The sequence below is a fragment of the Cervus canadensis genome, chromosome 9 (assembly GCF_019320065.1).
Source record: "Cervus canadensis isolate Bull #8, Minnesota chromosome 9, ASM1932006v1, whole genome shotgun sequence".
In the NCBI taxonomy this organism is placed as follows: Eukaryota; Metazoa; Chordata; class Mammalia; order Artiodactyla; family Cervidae; genus Cervus; species Cervus canadensis.
Genome location: NC_057394.1, coordinates 73,297,211 through 73,315,522, shown reverse-complemented (window position 1 = coordinate 73,315,522; position 18,312 = coordinate 73,297,211). Strand labels below are relative to the sequence as shown.

Here is an 18,312-nt window from a genome sequence, read left to right as displayed (position 1 = left end):
TGCATATTCTCAATATGAGAGGGCATTTGAATTAAACAGCTAAAGCAGGACCATTTTGATAGAACCCACGTGAAATTCTTGGTCCAATTTGGCAAAATCAAAAGCAATTCTGTGGATAGCCTACCCATCTAACAGACACTGGCACAGACCTCTGTTTCTATGACAACGATCAATCATGGGCACCATGCAATAAAATAATAGGATTTGGTTCAACTTCCTCCACTTGGAAGTATCTCAGAGGCATCAATATACAATATTCTTAGATTTTCTCTTTTCCTATAAAATTAAATAACTGTTGCCAACTGCAAAAAAAAAAAAAAGTTTAATATCTGGACATACTTTTTAAATACACAGTGGCTGAATCTGCCAATTTGAGATGAAATAGATGAAAGTAGAAAACATCTTTGCTATAAAAGAAAATGATGTCACAACCAAAAAAAAAAAAAAATTGGCCAACATGCCCTCTTTTCCTTTCCCAGCATACCAATCCCAGAAAAGGCCTGAGAAGTACATAATTTTATTTTTTCCATGGGCTAGGGCATCAACCAGTGACAAAAATGAATCTTGTACTGCTTCTCCGTGGCCCACTTATTTCCAGAGCTTATTATTTTCTTTCCCCATTTGGAGCTATAACCCCAGAGATAAGAGTTGACCTTCCGTTCAAAAAAGTTTCCTGATGATGGGTTTCCTGGGCGTTGTGAGGTGTTTGCAAAGTCATGTCTGCCCTAAGTGGTGTGCAGTCAAGGGCAGCTGACAAATGAGTTAAGTAGTATATGTCTCCCCAGTCTCTTAGCCTCCCAGGCTGCACTGGAAGAAAACCACTCCAATTCTGATTACTAGGTGATCACTTCACACCAGCTTACCCCATCCATTGTGGTGGTTCTCAACAGCTGGGTCTGTGATACCAAAGACCCTTGGCCACTAAATTCCTAGGTATGCTAGCTAGAAATTATTTCCAAAAGTTGTCCCTCCATTTCCGGCATGCATTAAAAACGTCCCTGTGTTCTTCTGGACATTTTCCATGTTGAGAAATTTCTCATGCATAGGGACTTGGCCTGACATCACTTAATGACTTCCAAGCATCCCCATGGAAGCTATCCAGAAGGACCATGAGGAAAACATTAAACATGCTCAGTCCATGGAGAGGAGCACACATATGGACTCTGCAGCAACCATGTACATTAAACCCTCCATCAGGATCAGCATTTCCACGGTGATCATTCAGTGTCCCCTGCATCTCTTAGCTTTCATTTACTCTCCCAACAGGAAGTCATCCATCGTCCACACACAGGCAGGCAGCCCACCGAGGCTAGACTGCAGGGGCACTCGCTCCACACTAATGGACTGGCTGCGACCCAGGGCTCTGCTGATGGCAGCCATACCTTGCCACCTGATGCTAATACTGACTTTGAGAGGATGCAAATAAAACTGCTAAGTCAGCTAAAATGAATGTCCATCTACTGAGCAATAGCCTGGGTTTTTCAGCTTTAGGTCTTCGGATTCGGGTGCTTCGTTTATACTGTCCGGTCACCTGAGCCATGTCCTTCCAGTGTTCAGGTGAACGTGTGTCCCGTGAGGATATTGCTTCGATTCAGCAGTAGGTCCTGGATGGGGCCTGAGTGTTTGCATTTCTGCAGGCTCTCTGGTGGTATTACTGTTGCCATCCTCTGAACACTCCTGGTAACAAGGTTTAAAGAACACGAGCAACACCAGTGACGTGGGCTCGATCCCTGGGTCAGGAAGATTCCCTGGAAGAGGACATGGCAACCCACTCCAGTATTCTTGCCTGGAGAATCCCATGGACAGAGGAGCCTGGCGGGGTCACAAAGAATAAGGCATGACTGAGTGAGTGATCACACAGAGTATACAAGTGAGGAGAGAGAAGAACTTTCTACAGCCTGTTTTGTTGTATAACTAGTTCCCAGTTCCCACAGTATTACGTGAAACAGCATCAGTCTCCCCCACTCTTTTTTTTTCAAGATAATGCTTATCTTGAATTGTTTTCTTCCCAGATTTTTTTTTTAAATAAAATATTGATTTTATCTTTCTACCTTGCCAAGATAAGTTTAGTTTATGGTTTTCCAAGGAAAGAAAAAGACAGAATAGAAAGATCTCTCATAGGGACACTCTTAGTCCTGTAATTATGTGATTCTATGGACCAGAATGTGAGCCACGGGCTAAAACCAAGAAACATCATTTCATAAACATTAAGCACCTAATAAGGGTAGCGTGCTGCAGCCCATGGGGTCGCAAAGAGTTGGACATGACTGAACAAGGACAAAAAGGGTAACATTGTCTCCTTTCTCTAGGACACACCGGTCTTACACAAGTTCAGAGCTGTAACACAAGCAGACCTTTCTCCAGGACACGCTGGTCTTACACAAGTTCAGAGCTATAATACAAGCAGATGGAGCAGACAGAATTTCTGATGTTTTTCCCTCAGGGAGACACTTGTAAAGGATCATGGTGACTGAGCTCCAACTGACCTAAAAAGTCTAAATGATCTGGTATTTATGAAACAACAGGAGACTTATTTAATCAGACAGGTTTAGAAATGTGATAATAAGTTTTTTTCCAAGAAGTCTCTAGGCAGGGCGGCTGGATTCTGAGACACTTTAACCTCCAATAACCAACTACACTGAACAACTCCAGAGTCACGACTCCATAGAATGTCTGCCTCTCTCTCAACCTGACTTGAGAACTCTATAACTCAGCCGTAAGTCAGAACCCAGCTAGGAGATGGTCTGCTGATGAATTACCAGAGAGGAAAGCACCCTGGAGAACTCGCCTTCCAAGGATCTTACACCGGGCAAGAAAATACCACAATTAGAGGAGGAATGGCTTCAAGACATTTTCTCACATGAATGCACACAGTATCATGTGAAATTATAAAAGAACAGACTTGAGAAGTCACTCAGTCGTGTCCGACTCTTTGTGACCCCATGGACTGTAGCCCAACAGGATCCTCTGTCCATGGGATTCTCCAGGCAAAGTACTGGAGTGGGTTGCCATTTCCTTCTCCAGGGGATCTTCCCGATCCAGGGATCGAACCTGCATCTCCCACATTGTAGGCAGATGCTTTACCATCTAAGCCACTAGGGAAGGCCATAGTATCATGTGAAATTATAAAAGACACCAAATTGGATTCAAGGTAGGATCTGAATTTTTTTCTTTTAAGGAAAAAACAAAAATCAGGACAAATTATCAACAAGAGTCATCTCGTCAATGAGATTATAGGTCATTTTAATTTATCTTAATATTTTCCCACTTGCTCCAAAATTCTTTACAACAATCGTACCTTGATCTAACCATGGAAAAAGCCATTAGAACATAAATCTCCCATCTGTCCTTTTGTTTCTATGGAATGTTGTTTACAACACAGTTCATATTTAAAATCAGATTTTTAAATTTCCATTTAATTTCTGAAACTGTCTTCTTTTATTTAATTTAGTTTCCAGGATTTAAACTAATCAGAAAAATCTGCTGCGACATATTGTACTCAGCCCCGCGAATGCCCTTGAACATTGCGGGTTTGCGTCTGTGCAGTAATTGGGCCAGATGCTCTTCAAGCCAGTCTCTTATTGGCCTATCACCAATTTTGAAATCCACAGAATGTATTGATTAGCTCTTCTCTTTATGCTCTGGACGGCCCAGGCAATGTCAGGAAGATTTCAAGCAATTTTCCAGACTCAGACGGTGAAAATTTTTGAGCAGAGTATCTATTGTTTCCCCATGTAATAAAAGTCCTTTCAATGGAGAAAATGCTCTAAAATTAGCAGATGAGGTTTTGTTTAATTATCCTAGAGTCTTTAATGAAGCAGGTGTCGGAGCTAGAAAACAAGAGCCGTGATGAGCCCCTTACAATCTGCGGTTTCAGAGCAGACGGCAGCACCAGCCTTGAGTGCTAAACAGACACACAGCCTGGGCGAGCAATCAGCTCCTAAATGGCCAGGACCTGTGCCCTGCAGAACACTGGACGCAATGAGCGAACACCAAAGGGGTAGGTCATGGCAAACCGGTCAAAGGTCTAGTCATTCAGCTGTTTCCTGAACAAGCATTCACCAGGTCAGGCCCTAGAGATTCAGAGGCTGACAGGGCACCTTCCCTACCCTCATCCTATAAGTTCTGAAATGAGAGGTGGGCACCTCAACTGCCAACAGGACAGTGTAATCAAGAATTGTGGAGCTGTCTACAATGGACTGATGGACAGCTCCCTGGAAAGGGAGCTGTCAGTTCTACATGGGGAAATCAGGAAATGTTTAGACAAGGCCACCTTTGAATTAATCTTGAGAAATAATCAGGTTCTTGCTTTTCAGAGCTGTGGTGGTGATTCAGTGTGATGGACAGACATGCACAGACATGCAACAACTAGCCCACGGCACTGGGTGTGGAGAAGGTGTTCAGCCAATGACAGCAATAACAATGTAAATATTACTGCATGAGTATAATGGTTTGTGAGTAAGTTTAATGACTGGTACAATTAAAGAAGAAAGGGAAGAAAATAATATCTAGGCTACATTCACAATTGATTGACAATAAATGGAAGGATAAAAATAGAACTTTCAGTAGCTTAGTTACAGCACAGATAACGGAAACAATGCAAAATCATCAATTCTACATCAACAATGTTATACAACTATAGGTGTCCTGTACTTTTAAGAAAGCCTGGAATTTGAAGACAGCAGGCAGAAGGACTAAATATTAATAGTTATATAGGACTTACCTCATGTCAAGCCAGGGCTTTATATATTAATACCTATTTTCTCAGTCAATTATCCCACCAATATTACAAGGCATGCTTTTTTATTGCCATTTTAAAGAGAAAACTGAGATTCTGAGAGTTTAATTGACTTGACAAAGGCCACGCAGCTAATGCATGGTAAAGTCAGGATTGGATCTTATAAGCATCTCAATTCAAATTCTATGCTCTTTTCTTTATATTGGGTTACCAAAAAAGTTCCTCATGTTTTTTTCCCTAAGATGGCTCTAGTAGCACTTGTGAAGTCAAAGTGTTAGTCACTCAGTCGTGTCCGACTCTTTGCAAACCCCATGGACTACAGCCCGCCGGACTCCTCTGTCCCTGGAATTCTCCAGGCAAGAAGACTGGAGTGGGTGGCCATTTCCTTCTCCAGGGGCCGAATCTGGGTCTCGCGCACTGCAGGCAGGCAGGCTCTTTCCTGTCTGCACCGCAAGGGAAGCTTGGTTGTCTTTAACTTCATTCAAAACAGTTTTTTAGGTTGTGCTATGGCAGCTGTCACATCAGCGTGCATTTTAAAAAAATGTATCAGAATTGGTGAATTTTTGCGTAGCCATTTGAATACTGAAGATGCAAGAAAAAAGCAACATTTTCAGCATATCATGCTTTATTATTTCAAGAAAAGTAAAAACACAACTGAAATACAAAAAAGATTTTGCAGTGTCTGGAGAAGATGTTGTGACCGATGAACATGTCAAAAGTGGTTGGCCAAGTTTCTTGCTGGAGATTTCTCGATGGACAATGATCCGGTTGCACAGACCAGTGGAATTTGACAACAATCAAATTGAGACATTAAATGAGAACAATCAACATTATACCATGTGGGAGATAGCCAATATACTCAAAATATCCAAATCAAGCACAGAAATCACTTGCATCAGCTTGGTTATGTTAATCTCTTTGATATTTTGGTTCCACATAAGTGGGAAAAAAAAACATATTTTGCATTTTGCATGTGATATTCTCTACTGAAACGTAACAAGAATGTTCCGTTTTTAAAACAAATTGTGACGGGCAATGAAAAGTGTAAACTGCACAATAACGTGCAATGGAAGAGATGGTGGGGGCAAGCAAAATGAACCACCACCAACCATACCAAAGGCTAGTCTACATCCAGAAAAGGTGATGTTGTGTATATGGTGGACTGGAAGAGAGTCTGTAATAAAAGCTCCTTCTAGAAATACCAAAGGATTCATTCCAACAAGTACCGGTCCCAATTAGAGTAACTGAAAGCAGCACTCAATGAGAAGCGTCTGGAATTAGTCAACAAAAAAATGCATAATTTTCCATCAGGATAACCAAGATCACATGTTTCTTTGACGACCAGGCAAAAACTGTCACAGCTTGGCTGGGAAGTTCTGATTCCTCCACCATATTCACCAGACATTGCACCTTTGGATTTCCACCTATTTCAGTCTTTACAGAATTCTCTTATATGGAAAAAAATTCAATTCCCTGGAAGACTGTAAAAAGGAACCTGGAACAGGTCTTTGCTAAAAAAGATAAAAAGTTTTGGGAAGATGGAATTATGAAGCAGCCTGAAAAATGGCAGAAGGTAGTGGAACAAAACAGTGAATATGTTGTTCAATAAAGTTCTTGGTGAAAATGAAAAATGTGTCTTTTTATTTTTACTTAAAAACCAAAGGAACTTTTTGGCCAACACCATGGAGCGTTTTCATGTGAATAGACACATTTACAAAGGTAGATATGATAAGTAATTATTAAAGGGTAATTTTTTTATTTTTTTCATTTATTTTTATTAGTTGGAGGCTAATTACTTTACAATACTGTAGTGGTTTTTTGCCATACATTGACATGAATCAGCCATGGATTTACATGTGTTCCCCATCCCGATCCCCCCTCCCACCTCCCTCCCCATCCCATCCCTCTGGGTCTTCCCAGTGCACCAGCCCTGAGCACTTGTCTCATGCATCCAACCTGGGCTGGCGATCTGTTTCACTCTTGATAATATACATGTTTCGATGCTATTCTCTCAGATCATTCCACCCTCGCCTTCTCCCATAAAGTCCAAAAGTCTGTTCTATACATCTGTGTCTCTTTTTCTGTCTTGCATATTAAAGGGTAATTTTATTTTTTAAAGCAAGTTTTTCTTTGTTATTTATTTCTCAAATATTTATTCACTCATTTATTTGGCAGCACCAGGTCCTAGCTGTGGCCTGCGGGACCTTTTTTAGCTGCAGTGCTTGAGCTCTCCATTGTGGCATGTGGGATCTAGTTCTCTGACCGAAGATCAAATCTGGGTCCCCTGCACCGAGTTGTAGCCACTGGACCACCAGGGAAGTCCCTAAAGGGTAATTTTAAATAGTGAGTTCCCTCAACACATTTAAAATGTGTAATTGTTTTTCAAAAACAAAAAACAATTTACCTTTAGCTTTTCAGGGATATAAACTACCAACAGTGGAGTGCCTAAGGCAATGCTAAATTTGCCACACATTGTTTCATTTAATCCTCACACTAACTTATATGTAGCCGGCATTACCATCAGTCCCGTTATGCAGATGAGAAAAATGGAGGAGTATCAGAGAATTAAACTTCCCAGTGGGAGGGCATATTTCACTGTGACCAGCAGTACCGGGCAGACTTGACCACAGACGATCAGTTTAGAACTGTGTGTTTGATGTGAGTCTATAAAAACTAATGTTTCTCCTCTATATTATATCACTGCATATATCTACACTTACATGACAACATATGTAAGCAAATTCCCTCATTACAAGTAAATTCAATATATACTACAGGATTTTTAACTAACCACCTCAGTTTCTCATCTAGGCCTGGAAGGAAGGTTTCCAGGCCTGCATGAGAAACTGGATCAAGCTGGATTTTTCAGACTGAAATCTGAGCTCAGGCCCAGCTGATGTGAAAATCCAAGTGCCTCTCCTCATTCCAACATGCTCCCTCAGGGCGAAGGAAGCTCACGGGCCAACTCAGACTCCCAGCCACTGCAAAAGCAGAAGTCAGCATAGGTGATCCCAAAGGCCCCTCTCCAACTTGCCAGAGTGCCCCCAACGTGCCCAGAACCCCCACCGGAGGGAGGGCTTCAGCACATCTTCAGTTCAACAGGGGGCCACTGGGGAACTCGGAATTCATTTGACAGCAAACTGGAATTCCATTTCCAGAAAACTGACTTTTGCCCAGACCAACTGAAGCCTTAAAATATACACCACAGCAGGCACCCGTAATTAATTATACACCATCAGAGGAGCTAAGACTGGAAGACAAGGACTTAACTCTTTCCAACTTGGGGGAACTAAAAGCTACACAAGGAGAGATGTAGCTTATAAACCCTGTGAAGTAAGTGAAGTGAAAGTCATTCAGTCGTGTCCGACTCTTGCATACCCATGGATGGTAGCCCGCCAGGCTCTTCTGTCCATGGGATTCTCCAGGCAAGAACACTGGAAAATCAACCGAAGGTATGGAGCCTAAAAAAAAGCACGCTCCATTCTGGACACTTTAATTCCCTAATGAAGCATCACAATGATTCTTAAGCTCCTTTTTCTGTGAAAACAGCTAAGATTTTCCAGCAGTTCAGACCTCTGCCAAGTCATAAGGATGTCTCAATGTGTGCTCTGAGTTTTTATAGGAAATTTTAATTTGACATTGTAATAAGCTAAAATATTTGTATCAACTATTTTTTTTACATCATTTGCAAAAACAAAAAACTAAAAGGTATTACATTTACTTTCATACCACAGATAATATACCAAATCATAATAGTAAAAAATCTATATATCAAGGATGAGGATTTAAATATGCTTTAAGAAACTTAGAGCTGTCACAGAAGTTTTAACTTAAAAGAAAAAAAAATTACTATTATCAACAGCACCAGATAAATCTCCATTTCCAGTCCAACCAAATCCTTTCACATCCTAAATTTGTTGCTTTTCATTCAGAAACCTTTGGTTTTCACATCTTCTAGGCTCATTAGTTGCTACAGCCAAGGTGACATGTGGTAATAATGTATACTGCTTTTTTTACTAATAACTTGTACAGAGAAGAACTATTCTAAGCTCTCTAAACTCAAGAGTGAACCAAATATTTTTTCCTTCAGATTAGAATTAGGTATTAAAAACCAAAAGGAAAAAAAAACAAAGATCACTTTGGAATTTCTGACTGATCAATTCTTATTGATGATATTACCATTTCCTGAATTCCAATAAACTCATATACTAACTACCTAAAATAAATGGCAGTGAATATTATGACTTTATAAGCATCTTTTGGGCTTTATGTTTGTAGCAGGTGAGGGGATAAATGATCAAAAGATACAGAAAAGACACATTATTGACAGCAACTGGGATTTCCTTTATAAGGCAGCTGCTTTGGGCAGAATATTTGTGTCCACCCCCACCCTGGTCAATTCATACATTGAAATTTAACCCCCAAGGTGACTGTACTGGGAGGGGAAATGCTTGGGGAAGTGATTAGGTCATGTGGCAGAAGCCCTCATGAACTGGGTTAGTGCCCTTTTATAAAAGGACCCACAGAGCTCTCAGCCCCTTTTCAACATATGAGAACACTGCAAAACCATAAAAAGTAGCTCCTTTCAGACCAAACGTGCTGGCACCTTGATATTGGACTTTCAGCCTGCAAGACTGGGAGAAATAAACTTATTTTGTATATAAGTCATCCTGTCTGTGGTATTTCGTTATTACAGTCCTAAGGGACTAAAAGAGGAGCTATGATGTCCGTTCTCAGTTTACCATCTAAATCGGTTTATGAGTACCTCTACTTCAGCTGTTGGCCCAATGTTTTCCATGCTAGGAAGAAAATACATTCTTTGCTCACTCCAGTAACGTTGGATTTTACAAAGTGCATGACCTATGTGAAATGCCTATAAGATAAAAATACAACATCCCTGAGTAAATTTTTCCTCTGATACTAAACTATATTGTTATTTTATGTAGATCTTCAATGTCAAAGAGTAGATAAGATGGGAATGTGCATATATCTTCTACTTAAAGAGCAATCTGGTTTCTCATGACTATATTTCAGTGGGGAGAGGAGAGCATTGGGAAGAGCCTTATCTATGATCTGTACAGGATAAATTGCCTGCTTAGGCACTAGCTGTTCTAAGACTCTCAGTTGTTTATGTTTCTAAGCCAGAATCCAGTAATCACAGATGCCGAAGACTTAGCAGTTCAAGACAGCCTGATTAGCTGTTCCAAGAAAGGAATCGGGAGACATGCAAGTGCATCTTTTCAGCAAATCATGTACGTTTCGGGCTTATTTTAATCATTTAAAAATTAGTCACACTCCAAACGACCTCTGGCTTCCCAGGTGGCGCTAGTGGTAAAGAACCCGCCTGCCAATGCAGGTGACTTAAGAGACATGGGTTCGATCTCTGGGTTGGGAAGATCCCGGGGTTGGGGGGGGGGGGGGGGGGCACGGCAACACACTCCAGGATTCTTGCCTGGAGAATCCCATGGACAGGGGAGCCTGGCGGGCTACAGCTCCATCCAGTCACAGAGAGTCAGAAACAACTGAAGCAACCTAGCACGCAGCACACTAATGTGACCTCCGGAAGTGGCTGCCCAGCAGGGTGAGAGAATAACCCACAGAAGAATCCCAACATCCAGACCCCGGACTGAGGCAAGACTCCTGTAGCCTGCACAGCCTCCCTCGAATATGGAGAAAAGGGATGTGATTTTAACCTTCAACTAGAAAATGCCCTCCGTCCTTCTTTGGGAGCCCTTAATCAGGGCCCAGATAAATAAGGCATGACTGAAAGTAAGATGCAACATGATCTCTGACCTCCCCAGCTATGCCAGCAAAAGTGCCTGATCACCTGGTTAACAGAGGCCCCCTAAAAGGTGTGTGGAGGGGGTGGCGAGGTTGTGGGAACCTTTAATTGGAGCTTCTATGCCGCTGGATAAAGAATGGAGTTGGAATAATTAGAAAAGGTTCGCTCACAAACAGGCTGCTCGTGAACCACAACAGCCATCCAGGGAAACTGCAGCTTCCTGCAGAAGGCCTTCTACACGGGACAGCATTTCCAATATGTTGATTTCCTGATCTCAGCCAAAAAACCTCAAAAAAGCACCGCACTGCACAGTGAACTCATGAAAAATGAAAGTGTAAGTTGCTCAGCTGTGTTCGACTCTTTGCGACCCCATAGACTGTAGCCCTCCAGGCTCTTTCATCCATGGACTTCTCCAGGCAAGAATACTGGTATGGGTAGCCATTGCCTTCTCCGGGGGAATCTTCCCAACCCAGGGATCGAACCCAGGTCTCCCGCATTGTAGGCAGCTTCTTTACTGTCTGAGCCAATGAACTCATAGGCTAGGGCTTAAAGCAAAGCCAAGAGGCTTATGTGCAAGGAAGCCAAGTGAGAGGGGCATGCCATCCATGCCTTTCAATGCCCATCCCTGGGTACCAGCCGGCACGGGCTCATCCTGTTCCACAGTCAGAAATCCCAGAGTCCCCAGTTTCCTCCCCACAAATTCATTTGTAGGCTGCCTGATGGCAATCTGAAAAGCCATTCCTGCTTGTATATCTTCCCTTCTACCCGTTTATCCAAAGCACTCAAAGTATTAATTATTTAAACAAATCTATTTCCTTGCTACAAAAAAAAAAATTACCTTTAAAAGCTTTACTGGGCATTGGGTTTTGATACAAGGGCTCAGATACACTATTTAAAAAAAAGGGCGGACAAGCGATCTTAAGGGTGATGTCCCACGGACAGCATGTGGTCCCCGATGCCACGGTGGGCAGGGTGACCCCAGCAGCACAGGGTGCCACCCTACTGTGTCAGAGCGTCACGTCCTGGGAAGGCTTGGAGGGAAGTGCTTTTTTTCTCAGAGGCTTATCAAGCCGTGGTCACAGCATTGGCTGTTAAAGAATCCCTCCCACAAAAGGAGGGGGAGATCTGCTTGTGGGGGCAGATTCTCTTTTGAACAAAAAAGATTCTAAAGACTCCTAGGGTCCATGAGGAAGGAAGCTTTGTTCCTACTGGGAACCCAAGCACAAAGTCTTTATACTCTTTCACTCTTTCCACTTTATCATCCGATTCCTTTGCAGCTTTTCGCCGCTCCTGCTTTGAAGAGAGCATGCCTCAACAGAGGCAACGCCACAATGGTGACCGGAATCAGCCCCGTGGGATGACTGGAGCAGGGAAAACTCATAGCAGAACACGTTCAGATGATATTCCTTGTACAGATTACTCACTTGGAAATCCGTTTTCAGTACATTTGCATCTCTGGTTTTACTATCAGCTGCTGTGCTACAGTGGCCATGAGGGCAAGCTCTAGAGAGAAACTAGTTCAAATCCCAGCTCTCATTTATATCTGTCTGGTCTTGGACCTGTTTTTTATTAACAAATTTTGTGCCTTAATGGCCTTATCTGTTAAATGGGGATAATAACTGAGCTGTTAGCAGTAAACATGCCAAAAGCATGCAAAGCATTTAGAACAATGTTCAATAAAATTATGGTTGCTATTATGATGGGCTTCCCAGGTGGCCCAGTGGTAAAGAATACACCTGCAATGCAGGAGATGTGGGTTCGATTCCTGGGTCAGGAAGATTCCCCTGGAGAAGGAAACGGCAACTCACTCCACTATTCTCTCCTGGAAAATCCCATGGATAGGAGCCTGGAGGGCTATAGTCCACAGGGTCGCAAAGAGTTGGACACGACTGAGCATGCACGCATGTTATTACTATAGTTCAAAATAGCTTTCACTTATTTATCAGAGTTGATCCCACCAGCACTCTGTGAAACAGAGGTGATCATTTTATCCATGTTTTATTGATGAATATGGTGGGGCTCAGTTAAGTGATTTGCTAAAAAAAAAAAAATCTGTGGCTGAACCAGGATTTGAATCCTGGTCTTTTGACATTAAACTTTGGATTCTTTTCCATTATTTACATGTAAACTACAGCAAAAACCAAAACCCAGCAGGACCCTGCAGGGACTTTTAGGAAGAGACCCCCATGTCCCCTGCCTCTTGCTTTTAGAAAAGCTTTAGCCTCTTAGGTCTTCCCCAAGTTTCCAAAGAGAATTTAATCAGAGAAGTGAGAAAACGCAGAAACAAAGGAAAGCAGTCAAACAAGACAAAATAATAGCAATTTAGCCATAAAACAAAGTCATAAACCTTTAATCCCTCTTCAAAGACTACAGATGATATCCTAAACCATATTCTTGAGTTGGTTTGCAGATACTAAAGCCCCCACCTGGCTGAAGAAGTTACCTGCAAACTTAGCACCAGCACATAGATGCCAGACTAGTTGCAACCAGAAAGTTGATGACATTAGCTCCCAAAACACCAACCTGTTACTCACCACCAACCAATTAGAGGAGTGTACAGGAGCTGATCCCACACCCTGAGATCCTCTCCCTTACTGTGCCTTTAAAAACACTTCCCTAAAAGCCATGGGGGCATTGGGGTCTTTAGAGCAAGAGCTGCCCATTCTCCTTCGCTTTGCCCTGAAATAAACGCTACACTTCCCTTCACCACAAGCTGGTGTCAGTAGATCATTTTTGCTTCACATCAGATCAGACCTACATTTGGTGCATTGACAAAACAGCTATTACAAAATACAGACATCAGATAAAAATCCTAAAAAGATGAAAGCTATTCAGAACATCATGATATCTCTTCTAGGAATTCATTCTTGGAATAAATGCTCAGTTGATGGCAGAATTTAGCCTAAGTAATTAAAGCTGATTTTTTTGATTCAGTGTGTAACAAATCAGAACCCCAAAGTTCTGAAGCAGGGGGAGAGGAGAAAGATTTATCAATTATGTATTCTTTGTTGTAAATTTTATTTTTATGAAAACAGGTAAACTCCCATGTTGAGAAAAATCACAAAAATGCAGAACTTCAAGACGCTTGAGTAATTCATCAGGGAGGGAAGGGATTAAATGTTTAAGTGTGAACCCTGCCATCTTACTGCTGCTATAACTCACAAGGCAGTCACAGACTCTGATCCCTGATATATGGTGACATTCAGGCTACACCTTCCTAGATCTAGATGACTGGAGATTTTCTCACTGAGATTCCTTATCCACATGACACTTAGGGGAAGTTTTATGAGACAAGTAGAAGACTGGTGAATATAAATGAACAACTGGCAGATCTTCCTTTTTCTCCTAATGAATTTATAGTTTAGAGCATTTAAATGGATCCCTAGGGGAGGAATTTTCTCATGACTAACACTCTCTAGTATTTGCATCTATTTCTAATTCATAAAGTTTGAATGTGTTAGCCTTCAAGAACTTGGAAGAGTCTTCTATTTAATAAGATCAATCTTTTAATTTATTAATCTAGTTTTGACTTTTACTATGTACTCTTCATACAAATCATTTTAATTATATCTCAAAATAATTTCTAAAACACATGTGGGCAGATCCATGATTAAAAACTAAGTTTCAAGTAAAGACAGTGTACTGAAAATTGTAATCTGAAACAAAAAGACACTGGTGAACTTTGAGCGATCAACAAATTTCTCTGTACATCTGTCATATGTCAGTGTTCTTTATTCAGCTCACCATCACAGTTCTGTCAAATCTTTGCAAAAGTCCACACAAGACTTCTTTTAAGTTTATCTGAGCAATGCACATTAACATGTCCACTCACCCAAATCGACCAATGTACATTCCACAGCTAAAGAAACCCCTCTTTCATTTGAATCCTGAAAGTATGTTTTCAATAAAAGATGTATAGTATTCTAGAAATATGCCTCTTAGAGCCATCCAGATGGAAATATTTCATTCCTTAGATATGTACTCAGAATTATAAACTGTAAATAAATCTTGCTTATGAACATTACTGAGACATAAAACTATGAAATACCATTGAGGTCCAAGAAAGGACTTGGGTTTTTCTTTACTGGTCAGAGTTTACCTCTACCCTTCAGTACTGCTCACAGTGATGATAAAGACATAACTATACAACCAAACTGAACATAGATGGCTGAAAAAGCACCACTATGTTAGGCAATTAATAATAGGAAAAGCAGAAATCTCTGTGTAATCATTTAAGCTTCAGAGGTCTATATTTGTACTTGATTACTAAGGTTAATCCTGTGTTAACTCTATCCTTGAACTGGTTCGAGGACAACAGCTATGTATCTGCTGACTGATTGACCCAAGTCCATCAGTATCTGTAGAATGTACATCTTGGGTCCCCGTTCGATGCCACACAAACCCCTCAACTCCCTGGTTCTTGCCCATAAAGTCAAGGCCATACCACGGTCGCCCCCCACCACCACTTACCTGCTTCCCATCCAGGGTGTAGAGACGTTTCACGACTCCCGAGTCCAGCTTGATGGCGTCAGTGATGTCGGTGAGAACCTGCTCAAAGGAGTGAGCAGTCTTCTTATTGAGGAGAATCCGGACGGCTTTCCGTGGCTTCACCCCGCTTCTGATGATGGTGACCAGCTTGGGCCGAATGAAATCCTTATTCTCCCGCACCTCCGAAGGGCTTCCTTTGGCAGTGGCCAGAGAGGACACTGCCCGGGAAGCCGAGGTGGTCTTGACGTTCACCGACCAGTTGGGGTTCACGTTCTTGGTGTATTCCAGCTTCTTGAAGGGTTCGATTGAGCCACACACATAACTCTCTCCTAAGGAGGAGAGGGACATATTGAAATATACGCTCAGCTAAACTCATTCCCTTTGTCTCACTCTCTGAATTTTCCTTTTCTCTTGATACTTGGAAGCGAGCATGAGTTGTGACTTTTTAAACAATGGGAGCATGAAAAAGAAGGATTTCTGACTTCTAATCTAGCTCCCTCAGCAACAGATTGGTATTCAAGGGGGGAAAAATGATCTTTTCTCCCTTTTTTCATCTTCAGTTTGGTGACAGAAATATCGATGTTGAACAGCCCTTGGAGACACATGAAATTGAATTCAAGATAGAAAGTATTTGGGGAGATTTAGGTATATTTATATTAGGAGAAAAGTTCAAAATCAGAGGCACCTATATTTGCCACCTGAGATAACTTAAAAACAGGAAATGGATCAGAAAACAGCTTCTGAAAATAGCTGTGTAATTTATAAGTTTGATGGGAGTGTTTGCCTAACATTTTGTAAACTTAAGCAAAATTCCAATAACAAGCAGAATACCTCCATTCCTTTTCTTCCATCTTCACAGAGCCATGCACAGTGATCCACACACACATCATACTTGTTTACAGATAAAACATTTTGAGGGTGGTCAACGTACAAGCTTTATAAACTGACTTTAAAATAACTATATAAGATGAAAAAGATCTGAGGATCTAATGTATAGCATGATGACTGCACTTGATAACACTTTGTGAACCCATGGACTATAAAGTCCATGGAATTCTTCAGGCCAGAATACTGAAGTGGGTAGCTGTTCCCTTCTCCAGGGGATTTTCCCAGCTGGGGGATTGAACCCAGGTCTCCTGCATTGCAGGCGGATTCTTTACCAGCCAAGGCACCAGGGAAGCCCAAGAACACTGGAGTGGGTAGCCAAACCCTTCTCCAGCGGATCTTCCCGACCCAGGAATCGAACCAGGGTCTCCTGCGTTGCGGGTGGATTCTTTACTAGGTGAGCTACCAGGGAAGCCCCAACACTATAGAGTATAATCAAAATTCAATAAGAGAATAGAACTTCAAAGTTCACAGTAAGAAAAATATTTGAGGTGACATGTGTCAGTTAGATAGGAGGAATCCTTCATACACACACACACACTCACACACACACGTGTAAAACTGTCATAAGGTACACTATATATATCTTACAATTTTGTCAATCATAACCCAACAAAGCTGAAAAAATAAATGTATAAAGTTGAATTTTTATTAGAAATGATTCCTTAACAGAGACTCATTTAATGAAGATACTCAGACTTTTTTTTTTTTGGCAGAGTCTTCTACTGCCTTGTTTGCTGATATATGCCCAGCACACAGGACAGACCAGTGCCTGGCGCCTTGGGGTACCCAATGTTTGTTTAATGAATAAAAGAACTGTGAACACTCAGACTATTAAATAGATATGCATCACATAAAAAGGTAATACACATATCAAGCAATGACAAATTATAAAATGACTAATTCTACATATATTTTCATAAACTTAGGTCAAAGCATTTTGAAATTAAAGACTTCATAATGGCCTTTTTTCTGGGTAAGTCTTTGTAACTGGGAATATGTTAAAATGCTAAAAAGCCTTCCTAATTGCAGGTAAAGTAAGCTAGGACTAATCCTACACAGCCCATTTACTTTTATCTAAATCCTTGTCCTATTTTTAAATTAACAGTGCAAGCATCCAAGGCTATGGAATAGGTATTCACATAAAAATGACTGAACCAGGGTTTCAAAAATAGAAAAGCACAATTACGCATGTTATCAAACATTTACTTTGCCAATGTTTTTAAAACATACTCCAATGTGTGTTTATGCATTATGTCTCACTAGTAGTGGTACAAATAGTACAAATTTAGTAAACTACGTTTCTAGGCACTGAGCAGATTATTACTGGCTCCAACTATGCTTTCTCAAAATCTATGTGGATATCATGGAGAAGCAGATGGCAAACCAGTCCAGTATTGTTACCTGGGGAATCTCATGGACAGAGGAACCTGGCTGACTACAGTTCACTGGGGCACAAAGAGTCAGATACAACTTAGCAACTGAAACAACAATGACGTGGATCTCAACACCACCTCCATAGAGGCTGCAACAAGACCACTGCTTCTGCAGGGTTGGTGGAGAGACACTGAGTGTCATGGTGGGGAGGGAACTGGAACTCTAGGCTGGGGACCCGGCCTCTCAGCATGTGACTGGGGCATGTCCGTCCCCTAGCCTTCTCAGCGGGAACCTGTCCACCAGGCAGATGAAGGCTATGCTAGTGGCCACTTTCATCTCACCAGGTTTTAGTGACAATCAAGTTAGATAGGAAAGGTCAAAGCGACCTCAAATGCAAGACTGCTACACAAGTGAGAATCACCCGAGGCTGCCCTATACTGACTGTGCCAGAAGCAGGTATTATACCGTCCGGTGTTCGCTGTTGCTATGGTCACCAGTAGACACAACTTGGGAGCCATCTCAATGTGAGGATGCCCCAAGGGTACCCCAACAAGGCACACAGGCCTTAGCTTACAAAATCAGTCCTTGCCGGAATTCTGTACTAATTGGAGATATGAAAATATCTGATTATTTATAAGTTTATGTATTAAGCTAATAATTAAAATCAAAACAAAATGGGACTTCCTTTGGTAGTCCAGTGGTTAGGACTCCGTTATTCCAATACAGAGGCTGCAGGTTTGATCCCCACCAGGGGAACTAAGACACCACATACCACACAGTGCAGTCAAATTAAAAAAAAAAAAAAAATCGAAACAAAAATATGGAATGGTTTACATTTCAACAAAGGATAATTTTCAACTTTAGGAAAAAAAATAATGTTAAAAGGGAGGAAATTTAAAGTATTCATATAATAGTATGGAATGGATGTGTTGAAAGAGAAAATAAATACCTTTTTTTTTTATCTTCTTAAACAAAGTACTTCAAAAATTTCTGAAAGTATGGCAACTTTGAGAAGGTAATGCTGAAGGAAGGCAGATGCAGA

At 41.3% G+C, this 18,312-nt stretch overlaps 1 protein-coding gene across 6 annotated transcripts in view; it reads right to left on the bottom strand.

Moving 5' to 3' along the window:
• Positions 1-18,312, bottom strand: part of DCLK1 (doublecortin like kinase 1) — a 335,842-nt gene that overhangs the window by 294,124 nt on the left and 23,406 nt on the right. For all 6 annotated transcript variants that reach the window (XM_043477420.1, XM_043477419.1, XM_043477422.1 and 3 more), the window contains exon 3: positions 14,991-15,337. In XM_043477420.1, the coding sequence (XP_043333355.1) occupies positions 14,991-15,337 (347 nt within the window). The remainder of the gene's footprint in view (positions 1-14,990; positions 15,338-18,312) is intronic.